We start from the raw sequence: 18,767 nt of genomic DNA on the forward strand, positions 1-18,767 counted from the left end.
GGAGGGACTAGAGAGGTTTATGCTGAGTGAACCAACTCATTTGCATAAGGACAAATACTATATAAAACCATTATTGTAGAATGAGTATGAGGGTCCAAGGGGGTGGGGTAAGCAGAGAGGTGAGATAATCAATTTGATTGGGGTGGTGGTGAAGGAAATGGGAAAGATCTGGTATGAGAAACAATGTATTTGAACTCTATAAATAAACTAGTACCAAAGAGAGAGAGAGAGAAATAAGTGTTTCTCAGAGGAAGCATTACATACAAAATATTTTAAATGTTGATTTTCAACAAGCATTCACTTGACCAAGCCACTGTGTGATGCACTGAATAATATTTGTCATAAATTAATTATTCAGGCCTAAGAATTTGCAAGCAAATCTTTCATGGAAATGTCAATGAGCAATTATGATTAAATGATGACTGTGTATCATCTGCTTCATAAGGATATTATTTACTCCCTGTGGATGGAGTATGTCTTGGCCTAGGCAACTGAGTAAGAAGCACAAAAATTTACACATGTAAGCAAATCAACAAAAATGAAAGAAACTCTCTCCCCAAACCCCAACAAAACCTCAAACTGGCTATGAGTTGTTTTCAAATGCTTGTTAGGGTTTCAAAGGCTGTAGATCTTTGTAGAAGTAGACTATCAAATCTTTTGCCTACAGAATGACTGGTGGGTTTGAACAGCTAACCTTTTGGTTAACATTCAAGTGCTTGATTATCAAGGCTCCTTGTGAGTGCTCATACATCAAGTTACTTTTGATTAAATTCCATTTTTAATGTAAATTTTTAAAGTTATGAGAAATAAGAAACATAAATTTATGGATTTTTTAACAAATGTGTTGATTTTTTAACTAAAAACTGATGTAGCAGTAAAACACTAAATTCAATATTTTGTGATTTTCAACTCCTAGTTGACATATAACTTACTACTTTTTTGTTATATTTACTGAGGAGGGAAAAAGAGGTATTCAAAGGGACAAAGCATAAAGACGGTTTCTAAGTTCATAGAAACCTCATCTTACCAAGTTTCCTTGGAGTTCTAGTAAATGTTCCCTTCACAGTTCGACAATGGGAATTATCTCCTCCACAGACTCCACACTTATCTTCAAGCTTATTGGAGCCAATTTCTTTATCACAGCCCACTTTCTGGGGAAAAAGATGTTAAAAACTGCAGTTAATTGTGCTGCAATTGCAAAGGCATACAAAATGGAATCCATAAGAGGAGCATGGGCAGTCCCCTCCCATGTGATTTATTGCCTTTGAAAACCTGCTGGAGAGTCAGCTATGCATCAGTTCCAACTTGATGGCACACAACAACAGTAATACAGCTGCATTCATTTGTAGAAGCTTATGTCAATATTCATCCAGTTTGCAAAAACTTACACTAGAGCTCTAATTTTTAATATGTATTTAAAATGTTTTTAAGAACGAAATAAAAACTCATATGACTGTTTCTCTGTGTAGTAGCAAACGATTTTCCTAAAATTAGGAAAGCATTCACCCATCACACATTGTCATAATCATCAAACATACTTTATGGACAGACACACATGATTGCTGATTGATGCAGGAGTGATAAAAGATATAGTGTTTAGTTGCTTTCATATTTATAAAGATGAGTAATAGAGAAGCACACATTTGTAAAGGTCTTCAAAGTTGCTTAGGGATGTGAAGGCAAAGCCTCACAAAAATGAGGCGTTTCAGAGAATCTTTAAGGAATACACTGTGAAGACATTTCAGGAAGGCTTAAGAGACAAAAACAGAGCCCTGGAAGAAGTTAGCTCTTGGGAAGTGGGTTCAGGGAACAATAAATATTTAAATCAATCTTAAAACCAGTGGAATATTGGTGTTTCACAATGGAGGATGAACAAAGGACAGCTTTGTATACCCTTGATTTAACAATAGTTTAATAATGAACTACTAAAAGATTTCTAAAATGGGACAAATTCTTCATGGACATCAGTGTATGGTAATAACTTTTCATTGCAATCTTAAATTCAGGATGGAAGTAGATAAGGAAAGCAATGACAACATATATGCACAATGTGGGGAGCTTTGTTGGCTTACTAGTAAAGAAGCTTTGCTGCAATCTCAAAGGCACATGGTTCGAATCCATCAGCTGCTCCATGGGAAAAGAATGGGCAATCTCCTCCCATGCCATTTTCAACTGCTTCTGAAAATGTTCTGGAGGCTCAGATATCAATTGGTTCTGACTTGATGAAACACAATAACAACATCAACTAGAGACTGTCAGAGGTGCAAGGTGGAAGTGACATTGAGAAACGAGTTCAACTAGAAGACATTCAATATTTATTAGTGAATAAGATCACATGCAAGCAAAATCCTGCCGAAGATTATCCAAACACAACTGGAACATCTACGGATCATCTACAGAAAAGTACCGGAAATACAAGGTGGGTATAGAAGAGGTTGTGGCACTAGAGACATTATCGCCAATTCCAGATGGATCTTGACAGAAAGCAAAGAGTACCAGAAGATTGTCTATTTGCGATTCACTGACTATACAAAGGCATTTGACTGTATGAATCACAACAAACAGTGACTAACCTTGAGGACGATGGGAATCTCAGAACATTTGATTGGACTCATGCAAAACCTATATTCAGACCATGAAGCAGTCCTCAGAACAGAGCAAGGAAACACTGCATAGTTCAAAATCAGAAAAGGAGTGCATCAGGGAAGTGTCCTATCTCCATACATTTTCAATCTATATGCTGAACAGATCATTCGGGAGGCTCAGCTTTACGAGGAGGAATTGGAGAAAGATTATCAGAATTGGAGATTTATCAACTTATGTTATGCAAATGACACAACCTTGCTTGCTGAAACTGAGGAGGACCTGAAGAGCTTGTTGCAGAAGGTCAACGATTGTAGTCTTCAATACAGCTTGAAGCTTAACATCAAGAAAACAAAGATTCTCACAAGTGGGTCAATTGGCAGCACTAAGATATAGGAGAAGAGTTTGAGGTTGATAATAATTATAGCTTGCTTGGGTCCACAATCAACACTCTTAGCACCAGCAGTCAGGAAATCAAAATACAAATTATACTGGGAAAATCTGTTGTCAGAGACCTCTCCATAGTACTGAGTATCAATAATGACACTATTGAGACTAAGGTGCACTTGATCCAGGCCGTGGTCTTCACAATTACTTACTATGCATCAGAGAGCTGGACAATGACTAAAGATGACAGAAGAAGGAACAATGTCTTTGAATTGTGGTACTGGAGAAGAGTCTTAAATATATCATGGACCATCAAGAAAACAAGTAAGTCTGTCTTGGAAAGGGTGAAACCAAATTTCTCCTTGGAGGCTGGGACTTTTGAAGCTCCATCTCACAAACTTTGGGCATATGGCCAGGAGGTACTGGTCCTTGGAGAAGGACATCATGCTTCCAAGTGTGGAAGGACAGCACAGGAGAAGATAACCCCAGATGAGGTGGATTGATTCAGTAACTGCGGTAATGGGGGTAAGTGTGTAAAAATCAGTGAGACTGGCTCAGAATAAGGTAGGCCTTCAGAGCTGTTGTACATAGGGTCACTATGAGTCACAGATGACTCAAGAGCACATAACAACAACATGAGACATTCATGTATTTGAGATTTATTAGAAGAATAATTTCCTTGTACTGAAGTGACAGGGAAATGGACATTGGGGTCATGTGTTCTGTTTATTAAAAAAATTACATACAGATTTTACTAGTAAATATAAACAAAAAAATAAACTACATTTAAAAAAATTGTTGTTGTTATTGTTATATGCTGTTAAATCAAATGCAACTCATAGCTTACCCACCAGGGGGCTTTCAATGGCTGTAAAACACATGGGGAAAGGCTGTCCATCTTTTCCCCTGGAGCAGCTGGTGAACTCAAATTGCTTGCCTTTGCGTCAGTAGTGCAACTCTTTAATCACCAGGCCACCAGAGCTACCTCTGATGGGAAGTTAAGAAGATGCAAACACAATTATTTTTGTTTTTCCACTTTTTTTTTGTTCTGATGTGGAACTTAGTACTTAAACTTACATAATCAGTTCTCAAAATTCTCTGCCATTGAGTTGGAACTCACTCATAGCTGACCCTCCCCTGGGTTTCTAAGGCTGTAAATTGCACAAAAGGAGATTGTTGTCTGTCTCTCAGAGTGGCTGGTGGATTCAAACGGTCATAGAAGTGTGGTTTTATGATTAGCAGTGCAAATCACTACAGATCAAGCCATCAGAGCTCCCTTATAGTCCACTAGAATTTGACAAAAGAATAATGAGAAGCCTTTATCTTCTAGAGGAAAAACAAAGTACATTTAATAGTGTATTAAATTTTTACAAAAAGGAAACTTTGCATTCTAATAGCAAATTTTTGGTGATGGAACATTGGCTCAATTCAGTATTCTAAAGCATCTCATCAACAGACACCATTTTTATGACTCAATGACTGCCCGTGACAGGGTAGAATTAGCAAACTCACTCATTGCTTTTAAGTCAGAATTGACTCATAGCTGTCCCTTCTATAAGTTTTCAGAAGCTGTAAACTGCCTGGGAGGAGTGTGCATATGTTTCTCCTGCAAAGTGGGTGGATTTCTTGGAAGCACAATCTTCTTTCAACTACTAAAATATTCAGAGGAAGCAAGAACATTATTTCCAAGTTGTTGAATCTCCAATCTGGAAGTACTAGCATAATTTAGACATTGATAACTATTCAAATTTTGCTTTTTCCCCATGAGGAAAGTTTGAATTTGGTCAGCCAAAATGTCTCTCAAATTTATTTTAGCTACAGGTCTATCTTTAGAGCCTCATCAGAATATAATTTTACACTTTTCAGAGATTCTGAATGATCATGAACGTGGACTTGCATGGTATTACAGGAAGCTTCTGAGGAGCAATTATAACTCACCACGCACTCTCCTCGCACACATATGCTGTACGGATCTTTGTAAGAACAGCGCGTTCCATCATGCACCAGCTGTTTCATATAAGCAACGTCTCCAGTCTCTTTGGATTGGCAGTAAAGGTGGCATCTTTTCTTGGCTGCATATTATGGAGGATAAAATTTACGATTTACATAAAATGGTATGTTTGAACAGTGCAGTCTATTTTTAAAATATAAAGTTTCAATTTGGCTTCTTGCAAACATAAGAGATATTATGCAAATAAATAAAATGAGGAAGAGGAGACAAGTATGCACATTTAGCATATTTATTTTAAGCAGGGTGACCATGTAATTTATTATCCAAACTAGGAAACTTCTGAGAGTCAATATGGGATCTATTTTCAGGGCCAACAGGAATAAACCACAACTGTCCCAGGAAAAGTGAGTTGTAAGCCAATTCCAGATCTTTAATCATGACACTTTAAAAATATTTAATTCAAAGCTTAATTAGTTTTAATGGTTGTAAGAGGGTTGTAAACTTCATATTTGATTCAATCCAATCATATAATTTTTGCATCTTAAAGGAACTCCTTAATTAAATTTAATATAAACTATGCAACTGAATTAATCAAAATTTATAAATTTAATTTTAATAAGCTACAATTTAAAATTTTAATAAACATGCACTTTGTCTTTAAACTTAAGCTTCTAAATTAAAACCAGTAGCATTTTATATCACATGATAATTATGGAACATTCTCTTTTATTTACCTAAGAATTATAGCAGAGTTTTCCATAGCTTCTATTTGAGCAGATTTAGCCAAAAATTTAGAGGAAAGAATAGAAACCTCAAAAAGAAATCCCAATTGATTTCTTCATGTTTTTTTTTAATATAGGTTGTATACAATAGTTAAAGAATACAAAAGGAAGGAAGTACCTTTTATTACTGAATAATAGCATTTTTATTGGTTCTTATGATTCAATTGTGAAAAAGTTATCATTTTCTTTAGTCATTCAAAAAGGACTGATCATAGTATTCTAGAAGTATTTCCTAATAGAGGGATTTCTGTTCAATCAGGAAGTTATTTCTTTGCCTATAATTCTCTGCTATTTGTTGCTTTCCACTGTTCTTTTCACTGGTGATGGTCATAATGCTGTTGGCCAGGGACTATCTCACAATTCTTACATCTCTAGACAAATGAGTACTTCAGTTTTATTCTTACAAGCCAAGGAGGACTTATCCCTACTAGCACCAAGTCATTTAAGTTCCTAAAAAGGGATCAAGAGTCCAAGGGACTTAAACTGTAAGTAACCATCCAGATGGCAGGAAAATGCAAGAGCCTACTTACCGTCAGGGTGTTCATAGGGCAACCAGTGGTGTTTGGTATTCTGGTATTCAAAGTGAGAGTTACGCTGCTGGCACTGTTGTGCTCTAAAGTCCTCGAAATGTTTTTGGCATTCTTCTGTATTACAAAGCTGGTACTCAAAATTAACACCAGGGCAATCTTGACCACCATTGATGGGCCTAAAGAAAAGACAACACTGAAAAAGGCCTTTTGGCTTTGGTCCAGGATCTGAAGCTCCCAGACACAGTGCTTGGAGGGCAGGGAGCCAGAGCTGCTGAGATGTCAGTAAAGAGTGGGTGAACTCATACTTCCTAATCTGGTCCTTTTCCAAAAGCATCCTCTATCTCTCTGCCGGGGAGCTGGGAAGGGCAACCCAAACTTATGCCAGCATGTCAAACTTTACCTTAAATGCATGGTAAAAGAACATAAAAAAATATCACATATCTACACCAAGGAAAATTATACTTTGAAACATGTATAAAACATTTTGCAACAATTCAAAGAATTCTGATCCACATTCTATGACTCAGTTTCCTCACATAAAATATGCAAAAAATACTACTATAAAAAAGACAGTATTTTTTAGAGAATAAGTTAAAAATAGTAAAGAAAAGTTGTGAGAATAAAATGAATTAATATTTTTAAAAGCACACAGAGATGAACCTGTCTCATAGTGAACGTCAGCTGTTGCTAGGATGGTAAATTATTCTTGTAATTTCCTACGAAAAGATGTGATCCTGATTGTCTTTGTTGAAACGCATGCTCAGCAGCATATGGCTGTGGGTGACATACAGAAAGGGCTCCCCACACGTTAAGCCCTACACAAGAAGCTTTCACTCATTTTTATAAATTCAGGAATAAAAGTTTGCTGAATATTAAAAAGAAATTTGATCTTACTCTGCGTGAATGAACAACTTACTTTTCTGGTAATATTACCTTCAAATTTCCTTTTTGCTGTCTCATCCTGAAGCAACCCCACTGGAATCTCTGGTGTTGAACTGAATGGGTCTTTAGGGATGGTTCTGCCCATTCCTTGATACACCTTTACCTCTACAACCAGAGGTCTCAAGTGCCCAATCCCTAAAAACACAGAGATCTACTTTGCCTGCTCAAACTATACCCTCCACTCTCCCAAAGAAAAAGGAAAAAATAAAGCAAAACAAAAACACCTGTCAATGAGTTGATTCAGAATAATCATGGTCCTCCCTGTGGTTTCTGAGGAGGCTATATATGTTCATGAGGGGAGACAACTGCTCTTCTTCATACCGAGCTGCTGGGGACTTCACCCACCCAACTCAGGGTTAGTAACTCAACTTTCCAAACACTACGTTCAATTTCTAAAAAAACTTTTAATGGCTAATTTTCATTTACTATTCTTCATAAAACTTATTGATGGAGGTTTATCTTAAATAAAAATAAGTTGTCATTGAGTTGACCCCAGTTCACGGTGACCTCATACATTTCAGAGTATAACCACTCCACGGAATTTCAAATGACTAGTTTCTAGAAATAAGTGATCAGGTCTTTCGTCTGAGATGGCTGTGGATTGACTCAAACTTTTAGCCTTTCATTGAGCAGTCAAGCATGTTAACCATTTGCACCATGCAGGGATCTCTTTGAAATCGCTTCTGGTTTATGTACTATGAATAATTAGTTTCCATGTCATTTATTTCACATGTACAACATGAAATAGAACAGTAACAAGACTGTATTTTAAGATTTTCTTGCATGTACCAAAAATATGGAGAAATACAAGTGCTATACTCACATTGGGTTGTTGCACTGCCGTGTTCTGAACCGCACACCAGTTCCACATGTACGGGAGCATGAGCCAAATTTGGTCCAAGATCCCCAGTTGCCGTCTTGTTTCTGTTGATTAGCATTTTTCCACATACAATGTCCCTTGTAACACCACTTAGGAAAATAACAAAAGGTAATTATGAATACAATGTAGATGCTACAGCTGAAGTTTTTCTAAAAGTCACCTATTTAAAGGCTATTTTTTGTTGCTCTTTCACATTAAAAAATGCACTTATAATTTAAAATTATCCAACAGTAATTATAACAGTAAGGTACCCTATCAGACTCAAATTCATTGCTGTATGGTTGGAACCAACTTGGAGCTGATTCTCTAGTGGGTTTTTAGAGGCTGTAAATCTCAAGGCAAGAGACTATCCATTTTTCTCGCTCAGAGCTGCTGGTATATTAAAACCTCCAGTAAAGTGTCACCTATAAATATGCAACTTCCTAGAGACTATACAACCAGAACTGTTATAAGAATAACTGAGATTTACACTGAATTGGTATAAAACATAAAATGAAAAAATAATTTATTCATTATAATGTAATGATATTCAATATAATGTAAATCATATCAAATATTGTCATCAACATGATTAAGCTCTCAACAAGCACAGTAGCTGCTGTTTGACATCTGTCTTTTATCTCTCATTATCTATATCATCTGGAATTTTAAAGTTGATATGCTCACTTTTAAAATAATGACAGGAGAATACATGTCTTGGTTTAGGTAAAAATGATTCAACATATCCAGAATGTACCTTGATATAACTATCTATCTATCTATCTATCTATCTATCTATCTATCTATCTATCTATCATCTATCATATATTTATCTATCTTATTTCCAAAAGTATTTTTACATACTTTTAAAAATTGACCTTCACAATGAGAAAGAGATAGGTCAGATCTAACACTCAAACCTTTTCTGATTAGGTAAACTGAGCTTCAGTAATGTTTATTAGGAGTTTACTTGCCAGTAAGTAATGAATTAGGAATTATCAGAACTCTAATCCTATGGAAATTCTCACCATACAGAATGTTGCCCCAAACCAGATAGATGCTCAAAAAAGGTTAGTTCCTTTCCTTTCCAACATGTGACTTATTTTGTCAAACAACAACATGCATGTTTCTTAAAATTAAACATAACATCAATATATTTAGGAGAATGATACATACAGAGATGAGTGAAACGATAAAATTTTTATAAAGCAAACATAAACCAATTCATTATGGGCTCGCTTTGTGAGTCAAAAGGTAGTAATAGTGAATTTTCTCAAGACACTGCATGCAATGTGTTTAACAAAGTGCCTCACTTAAACACTGTAATAGTGGTTTTATTATGATGAGGCATAAATTCTCACAGTAAGTACAGTTTGCACACATTTGAAATAGAGTTTTAAAGAGTTATGTTAATTTTCTCTGCCAGGTTTTAGGTCTGTCTACAGTTTCTTATTTCAAAGCTAGCCAAAGCTTTTCAAATTGAGTTCTTAACATGCCTTTGTTTTGGGTTTGAGGGGTTTTTTCCTGGTGAGGAATACAGCTTGGCTCCTGACCAGTTTCTGGGCATTCAGTCTTGCTTATACTACTTAAGATTTAAAACTTCTCAGCATCTCTCCCCTAGGATGTAGGCCAAAGCTTATATAACTTCACATGACTTTATTTCTGGGAAACTTTCACAAGGACTACGATGCCAGAAAGTAAACTAAATTCTACTAGCAAAGCTCAGATGCTCTTTTGAGCAGCCTCTTTGTATTCTATTTGCAGTTGCTTAATGGTGGCCCCAAAGGTGGGAGGTCTTAATCCCTTGAACCTATAAATATTACCTTATTTAGGAAAAGAGGATTGCAGGTTTGAGTAAATGCAGAATTCTGAGATGGATCTATTATTTGAACTATTTACAGGAAATCTAAAGACCACAAAAATGTCTTTGTAAGAGTTAAATAAAAGGAAATTGGACAAGTATTAAAGAAGAGGTAATATGGATATGTTGTTGTCATTGCTGGGTGCCTGAAATTGTTCTAGTTCACAGCAACCCTATGTACAAGAGAACGAAATACCACCTACTCTTCCACTACCCTCACTATCTCTGCTGTACTTAAGCATACTGTTGTAGTTATTGTGTTAACCCATCTCATTAAGGATTTTCCTTGTTTATATTCACTTATTTTACCAAGTATGATGCCTTTTTCTAGGGACAGGGCCTGCAGAATAATATGGCCAAGGTATTCGAAACAAAGCCTTATCAACTTTGCTTTTAAAGAGTATTCTGAATGCACTTCTCTAAAGATATATTTGTTTGTTAGGAAGTCTATGGTGTAATCAATGTTCTTCACAATGCCACATTGTTTTAGTAATTATCCAGCCTTCCAGTGCAATTGAATGGTGTGTGTAAGGCACACCTTAGTTCTCAATGTGACATCCTTACTATTGAGCACTTGAGACAAGTTTTCTGCTGCCGATTTACCCAATATAATAGATTGTCTGATTTCTTGAAGAATAAAGCAGCAGAGAATGGAGTAAGCTGATCAAAAGCTAAAGAATGATAGCAGCCACCAGTGCTGGGACGGGCAAGATTTTCCATCAGAACCTGAAGAAGGAGTGTGAGTTCACCTTGATTTCAGCTCACTGAAACAGATTTTGAATTTCTGACCTCCAGAATTTTGAAAGATTGTGTTGGTTTTATCCATCAAGTTCATGGTAATTTGTTATATCAACCACAAAAAACCCAATATACCAATTTTTTACACATCATTCAATTATATACATATATACATACATATATACATACATATATACATACATATATACATACATATATACACACAAATATTCTTTATATATATACATAAATATATATACACACACACAAATATTATATATATATAGCAGAAATGGCATCCACTTACTAAACAACATGCCTCTTGAAACTATGAACTTTGAGAAACAATAGTTATTGGAAGGCTTCATGTCTTTTGTTCACAGGGTCCCTATGAGTCATACTCGACGGCAATTAACAACATCTCTATCTCTATCTCTACATCTACATCTCTATCTATCATCATCTATATCATTATCTATATCTATATATACAGTGTATTATTAGGGAGCCGTAGCAGTGGCCTAGTGACAAGAAACTGTGCTTCAATCCCAAAGGCAGGCAGTTTGAGGCCACTTCTGTGTAGAGAGAGGTGGACAATGTCCTCTCATGTAATTAACTGCCTCTGAAAACCCACTGGAGGATCAGCTATGGGTTGGTTTTGAGTCTATGGTACACAACAACAACAACAACAACACAACATAGTATATAACATTCTATATCTGTACATTAACATATTGAAACCTCATACATCATGAAAGTACAGCTGTGTACACCATTTTTCCTCAGACTCTTTTAGATGGTCATTAAATAACACACCTTATGCTTTCAATGTAGAGTTAGGTTTACTCACTTTCCCATCAGCACATTCTGTTCCATCAAGCGGGGGTCCCTTTTTAGTCTTACAAAAGTAGGGATTATCAGGATGACTACACCACAGTTGTTTACATGGGTCAAAGGTTCGGAACTAGAAGAGAAAACCAAACACTGAAATACAGATAGCACGACACGTACCAACAATATACTACATACAGTAACTTGAAGTTATGCTTCATGGTTATTTACAACACTTATAAATAGTCAGTGTGGCATGTTAAGAGAATGTATTACATTAGAATTTCAAGGAGAAAATATTTTAATTCTGCTTTCCTGAAATAAAAATGATAAAAATGATTTCTTTGGGATTCCCTGGGTTTTTACTTTCAATATTTCCATGTACTATTGATTTAGTGACTGGGGTAATCAGGGTGGGTGTGTCAGAGACAGTGAGATTGGCACAGGACAGAGCAGGGTTGAGGGTCGCTATGAGTCACAAGTGACTCAATGGCACATAACAACAACAACATTTGTCTTTTCATTTTTTTAAAAAACAGATAATGTTGCAACTTTACAAAGAGTTTGCCATTATTATGGATATGATAAATACGAATCTAAATAAAGGTTTATAGCTTCAAAACCATCAAAATGACTCTTTTTATCTATTGGTATTAATTAGATATTGTTAATTGACAGTCCATTAGAATTCATGGCAACACCATGCGAATCAGAGCAGAACTATTCCCTAGGGTATTCAAACATCTGTGTGCGTTAGAACCACCAAATTTTTGTCCAGTAAGCTAGCACTTAGCCATTTGTTACACTAAATTACTACTTATGAACTGGATGAAACAAACAAATACAAAAAACATCCTGCCACTAGTTGATTCTAATTTGTAACAACCTTAAAGAACAGAGGAGACCCACACTGTAGGTTTCCAAGACTGTAATATTTAAACAGGCAGATTGGCACAACTGTCTCTCAGGGAATGACTGGTGATTTGATTCACCAATGTTTCAACTACTGCACCACTGGGGATGCCATGAATTAGATTTTTGTTTTAAAAATTGCCAATTCACAGCTGATCCTACAACTGTTTATTTCAAGGTTGGAAAATACATGAGTGATTCCTCATTTTTCAATAGTGGAGTTGCTGTTAGATGTGGCAAAGGGGTGTTATCTTTTGGGAGGCAGAACAACTCCCTGTGGACTATGCCACCAGATGTCCCTCATGAACCAGATCATTAATTGCAATTAATAAAAACATTCGCCATAATTAGTTGATTACAAGAGAAAGATTTATTAAACCTATGCAACCTATTCCAGGTATAATACAGAATTATAATATCTTTATATTTTTTATAGATGGTTCACTGCTCACATATGTATTTGTTGATCCTAGCAATAGATGGCTGAGAATATGGAGTATGAACTACATTTAAAAATACAGCTACAAGTGCGGTGTTGTGTATCGCTGGGTTGTGAGAGACAGTATAATTGCACGGGAGGAGACTGCCCATCTTTCTCTCCCAGAACAACTAATGGATTTGAACTATGTGCCCTCCGGTAGGCAGTGCAGCTACTTAGCACTAAGCCACCAGAGTCCCTCCCAAGTGTAATAATAGCAGTAAACTTAGATCTTCTCAAACTTAAGAATGTTTCACTATTTTTCTAATTTGATGTTGTTAGGTGCCATCCAGTCAACTCTAACTCGTAATGATTCTATGGACAACAGACTACAATATTGCCTGGTTTTGTACCATCCTTATTATCTCTATTATATTTGAGGTCATAAGTGGTGATTTCCTATCATATAATAATATTCAAATATGTGTTTAAACTCACACACATGGACACACAATCTGCATATTTGTCTCTTGTCTGTATGTTCTCTTTAAATGTAAACATCTTATTATTCTTTACATTCCTTTAAAATATCAATCACTAGCTTATCCAATTATTCATTGACCATATTGGTAATTGGTATATATGGCCTTAAGGGAAATCAATTTTTTATTGATACCAATTTTCAATTTACTTTTAGTGCAATTTATATTATTTGGTGTAGAAATTTTATCATAATACTGAATCACTGCTTCAGATTTCTCAGATCTAAATCCTTAAGGCATGTTCTTAGGAGCTGATAGTGGATATCTTACCAATAAATGAAATAGCTGTATATGTCTTCATATAGAAGGTTCCAAAGAGTGTATTAATTTCTTCTCAGTATCATGAAAGAGTCTTATTTTTCTTGCATTATCAAAGTTGCTAAATATAAAAATGCTTTCCTTTCTTTTTTAATGAACTAGTTAATATCAACAGAGACATTTAATAAAATATTCCTTCTATAATGGACTCCAATGAACATTTATTATGTGCCTCCACTGTGCTCAACTCTTAACTTTATTATCAACTTTAATCCTTACATCAAGGCTATGAGATAAATACTATCTTTTTTCATATTATATAGGTGAAGAAACTAAGCTACAGAGAGATTAAATAAGATATTCAAGATCATTTATCTCTTAAGTGTCAGATCCAGGCTTCAACGCACAGTCAGCCTATGGAGTCAGTATTTCTGGATCTCCTGGTAGACCAATGATACGCATATAATTCTCAGGTTACAAAACATATAGAATTGTGGCCAATACAATAAAGAAAAGCAATCTAAGCCTTAATATTCATCTCTAAAGGTCACAAAAAGCATGTAAAGAGTATAATATTTAAGATCCTCTGAAACACTGGTTTCAAAATCCAGCTATTCTATTTATGAAATGTGTGACTTAAGTTGCTCAACCATTGCAAGGCTTAGATTTTCATCTTTAAAATAAAAACATAATGCCTTTATTTTTTTGTCACATGATTAAATTATATGATATATTTAAATCATTTAAATTTACGAGGTAGCAACTCAAGAAAACCCAAAACAGTGATAGCTATTCGTAGTTTTCCAACAATGAGTGCAAATAAGTCCCTAACCAGGAGCAAGGCAGAGGCTGCAAAATGCAAACCCCAAATTAACTAAGATTAACATACCGCAGTGCACATTTTATAGCCAACACCAAAATCAAAACGGCATTGCTCATCCATAGAATAATTAATTCCAGGAAGTTCTGGAAGTTTGGGCCAGTCATGTTCAAAGGGGTCATCAAGGAGACAGTCATAGGAACTGTAAGAGGGAAAAGAATGTACTCAGTTAATTGACTTGTTCTTCTATTATGTCCTAATGGAAAAACAAAACCAAACAATATTCTTAGTACATATATTCTAAAATTTCAGCACAACATAGTTTCTGTTTTAATTGGGAAAAGATTATATTCTCATTCACCCTATGAAAGTAAGCCAAACAGGACTTGGAAATTAAGTGGTGGTATGCCATTCTTATTCTGTATTACCCATGTATAGTTTAACAGTACAGATCATGCGACTTCTACTGTGGAGACATTCTGGGGTAATGAGAAGGAATCACTTGATCAGCTTCTCTTTAGTTTCAACTCAAGTCAACCATTATTCCAAGACTCTACCAAGAATATAGTAAAGGGATACTGTAGAAAACAGTACATTTAAACCTTATTCTTATCTATAAGTGTCTTGATTATATTATAGAATCATAGTACTAGATGCTCTGAGTGATGAAAAATATTTATTATGAGCAACAGAGAGTTTTCATTCATTAAGACTCTTGCTAATGACCAAGGTCATAAAATGAGTATCACGTTCACGTTCTAACATAAATTCTCTCCTGGTAGGTATGAGGGGCCATACTGGATGTATCTTTTCAGTTCTTGGCCACTGCATCGGGACCAGTGGTAACGATGAAATGCTGCTTGCACCAAGGGAGCCATGACACTTCCCATAGCCGTCTCATCACCACATCTGTTGCCTTGTCCATCGTGCTCCATTCCCAACCTAGAACACAAAGTGAGACCCTGCTGGCGAGAGTCAGAGTGCAATGACCCTTTCCCCTACACCCCATTTCCATTTCAGGGAAAAAATATAAAAGGAAAGAAATTTATTTTTAAGCTTAAGTGAATTTCTAGAATGAATCACAGAAACTGTGAAAATGAGAGCAATCTTTTTTTTTTCTTCTTCTCCCTCCCACCCCCCACCCTGCTATAGTTATCAAAAGCTATCTCCAAGCACTTATCACTCATTTGGTTTCAGTACATGACCTCTTCCTTTTTTCAGCTCCTCACATTTGGCAGTGGAGTAGAAATGCATGCTGGCATGCACTCTGCCCATAGTGTGAACAATTCTGTGAGAAACTGAAAAGAAAAGACCTTTTATTGCTTCATAGCTGTCAACAGTGACTTACACATGGCCAGTTTCATGCGCTACTACAAAAGCAGATGAAAAACCATCCTCATGATTCAGGGTACAACTTCTCACCGGATGGCACATGCCTGTGACTGGAGCATATCCTGTAGAGAATGACAATTACTTTTATTTTTGTTTTATGAGAAAACCCATTAAGAATCACTATTGGACTTTTGCCTAGAAAGGAAAAGCTTTTTAGGAAACAGGGGCTGTATTATTTCCCTGCTAGGATTTTGCCACATTCTCTTGGGAAAGCCACAGGTAATAGTCTTGAAAAAGATTCATTGGGCTTTGCCTTTTCCCCTTTCCAAAGGGAAGGAAATGTGAGGGGTTACCACTCTGTTTTGCCCTTCAGCTAAGTTCTGTCTCTTCTGTTTTACTGAATGGCCCTTCAAACCATGTGACTGATGAAGAGAGCCAGAAATTCTAAATACATTGAAAAGAAAGTTATCAGTCTGCTCTTTTCCAAAGTCCACATCAGAATTTATTAGAGAAATATAAGCTGACTTTTGAAGAAAGCTCTTTGGCAGTCATCATTTCTCATGGCATCTCTTTCTCATTCCAAATGGTTAGTGGAAATCACATTGCATTTTATAGCAGCACCCCATTCCCTCATGCCAAATGCACAATCATTAAAGCAAAGTAAACATTGTCATGGTATTTAAGAGACATTTAATGGTGTGAATTCCAAATAACTTACTAAAAACAACAGAAAGAAAACATATGCTTGGTTGTTGCAATGGTGAAAACTGGAGTGAGAGGCTTGAACATTTGAACAGATCATCTGATGTAGGATTAAATTTTTGAAAAGTCATGCCTTAAAATATTCCTCCTGAATATTAATGGAAATACCTTGCATTCCAGCAGGTCCAAAATCTTGCCTGGTTAAAAAAATTGCATGGTCATGATGTTCAGAGTGGTTAGGATCAGATTTTTGTTGTTGGCAAGCCCAGCGGCACACATTCTCCAAGCTCCTGGATGGATTTCCCCTTTCTATAAGGCTGATGGACTAAGTAGAAACAATATGGTAAAGACACATGTAACATTTTTCTAATTTTTCTGAAGTTGAAATTTGGGATTACAGTACTTAAATAATGGTTTTAGAACACAATCTAGGATTTATTTAAATATCTCTTTTGGTTTTTAGGATTCTAAATGTCAATGAAGTATAACTTTATAATAATTAATATTATCTGTGTGAAAGTTGGCATCATTTATGATAATATGTGATGTGAATATTTGCTATTGTAAGGCAACTCAATATTAATCATTTGGGTAAGAGGTCTAGTAGCATAAACATTTCATAGTTCAGCTTGGATTTTTAGATACTAACAAGAAAAATGTAGGAAAAGACTCTTGGATGGTATTTTCCACATATGTTTAAGTAAATAATCTTTGAGTAAGATGATTGTTTATCTCTTTTGGTCAAGAATTTAAAAAAAAAACAACACATGGAGAATAAAAATTCTCCAACAAGCTGACAAAGCTGATCAAGTCTTACTTGCATGGGGAATGGTCAAACTTCAGTACCCTCACTCTGAAAAGAATAAATAAATAAAACAACACATCATTTTTTCCAAAACTCATGGTAATGAACTTGTGTTGTTAGGTGCCTTTGAGTCAAGTATGATTCATAGTAACTCTATGAACAGTGGATCTGAACTCGGTCCTATCCTGTGCCATCCTTTCACTTCCTGACACACCAGAACCCACTGTGGCAGTCATCGTGTCAATCATCTGGTTGAGGGTCTTCCTCTCCTTCATTGACCCTCAACCCTTCCAAGTGTCAAGTCCGTCTCTAGGAATAACCCCGCTTAGTAACATGCCCAAAGAACGTGAGGCACAGCCTCACTATTCTTGCCTCCAAAGAGCACTTGGGCTACACCCTCTCCAAGACATATTCCTCTTGCAGTCCATGGGATGTTCAGTGCTCTTCTACAACACCACAACTAAAAGACATCAATCCTTCTTCTGTCATCCCTATTCACTGTCCAGTGAATCTAGTGTTATCTCTATTCAGTGATGGATGAATAACAAGTGATCAGAAAGACCATAGCCTGAATCAGATGTACCTTACTCCTCAAACTGACATCATTATTACTAAATAATTTGGAGAAGTCGCTAACTGCAGACTTCGTCTCCTGATTTCCTGACTGCTGGTCAGGAAATGTCATGGTAATGAAGAGAAATATTTTATTATTTTCCAATAAATTAAGTTCCTTGGAATGCAGGTACAATAATATTGGGTCAAGAGTTAAAAGTTCAGTGAGAAAAGGGCCTATCATTACAAGAACTTAGGAACCACAAATCCCAGAGCTGTTCTGGTAGAATGGGGCACTGAACTTGGAATATAAAATCAGTTCCATGCTTGGCTGACAGGCTAACACATTTGTGACATTTCAGCAAATATTATTATCAGTGTTTACATTTTTAGTAAAATCAACATGGCTTGTATGTACTACTCACACGCTTCTACAAACAAATGATTTAAGGTCATCTGAAGGCTATTAGAATCTCCAGCTGGATTTCACATGTAATCAGTGCTAACAACACCAAGTTGGTCAGACTTGTGGAGTAAACTAAAGAGCAATAGCACACTACCATTACAAATTGATGAGTGGATGCTAAGTGGGCAATGAAATGCAAGCACATGGATTCTTCCTGTTTCCTAAATGAACGAATTCATTAGCATTTCATAAACACAAGGATTAAGTAAGGGTGTGTGTATACTCTGAAGCTTTAAAAACTTTTCAAGTTAATAACTTTTACATGCTTTATCCTCAAAGTTAATAAACCATTCTATCTAAAACAGAACTATTTACAGTTTTTACAAGAACAAAGACATATGTAGAAAAATTTCATAACCAAGTAGTTTGTTACATTATGTGAAATGCCTATCATGTGTATTTTGACAATCCACCCTTTGTTTTCTAAAGGATAAATGCTATTTTAAGTGAAAAAATACTCATTATGTGCATCATTTTTCTTAAGAACAAAGATTAT

The 18,767-nt window shown here is 35.8% G+C and overlaps 1 protein-coding gene across 1 annotated transcript in view; it reads right to left on the bottom strand.

The window, feature by feature from the left end:
* The window catches only part of ADAMTS3 (ADAM metallopeptidase with thrombospondin type 1 motif, 3), a 413,898-nt gene that overhangs the window by 28,759 nt on the left and 366,372 nt on the right, over positions 1-18,767 (bottom strand). The window contains exons 7-15 of the mRNA XM_006896829.1: positions 16,617-16,773; positions 15,763-15,868; positions 15,213-15,356; positions 14,484-14,616; positions 11,484-11,597; positions 7,999-8,144; positions 6,234-6,409; positions 4,909-5,042; positions 1,028-1,151 (exon numbers count right to left, since the gene is read on the bottom strand). Of these exons, the coding sequence (XP_006896891.1) occupies positions 1,028-1,151; positions 4,909-5,042; positions 6,234-6,409; positions 7,999-8,144; positions 11,484-11,597; positions 14,484-14,616; positions 15,213-15,356; positions 15,763-15,868; positions 16,617-16,773 (1,234 nt within the window). The remainder of the gene's footprint in view (positions 1-1,027; positions 1,152-4,908; positions 5,043-6,233; positions 6,410-7,998; positions 8,145-11,483; positions 11,598-14,483; positions 14,617-15,212; positions 15,357-15,762; positions 15,869-16,616; positions 16,774-18,767) is intronic.

Source organism: Elephantulus edwardii, unplaced genomic scaffold (genome assembly GCF_000299155.1).
Source record: "Elephantulus edwardii isolate Elephantulus edwardi_28Jun2011 unplaced genomic scaffold, EleEdw1.0 scaffold00192, whole genome shotgun sequence".
Classification (NCBI taxonomy): domain Eukaryota; kingdom Metazoa; phylum Chordata; class Mammalia; order Macroscelidea; family Macroscelididae; genus Elephantulus; species Elephantulus edwardii.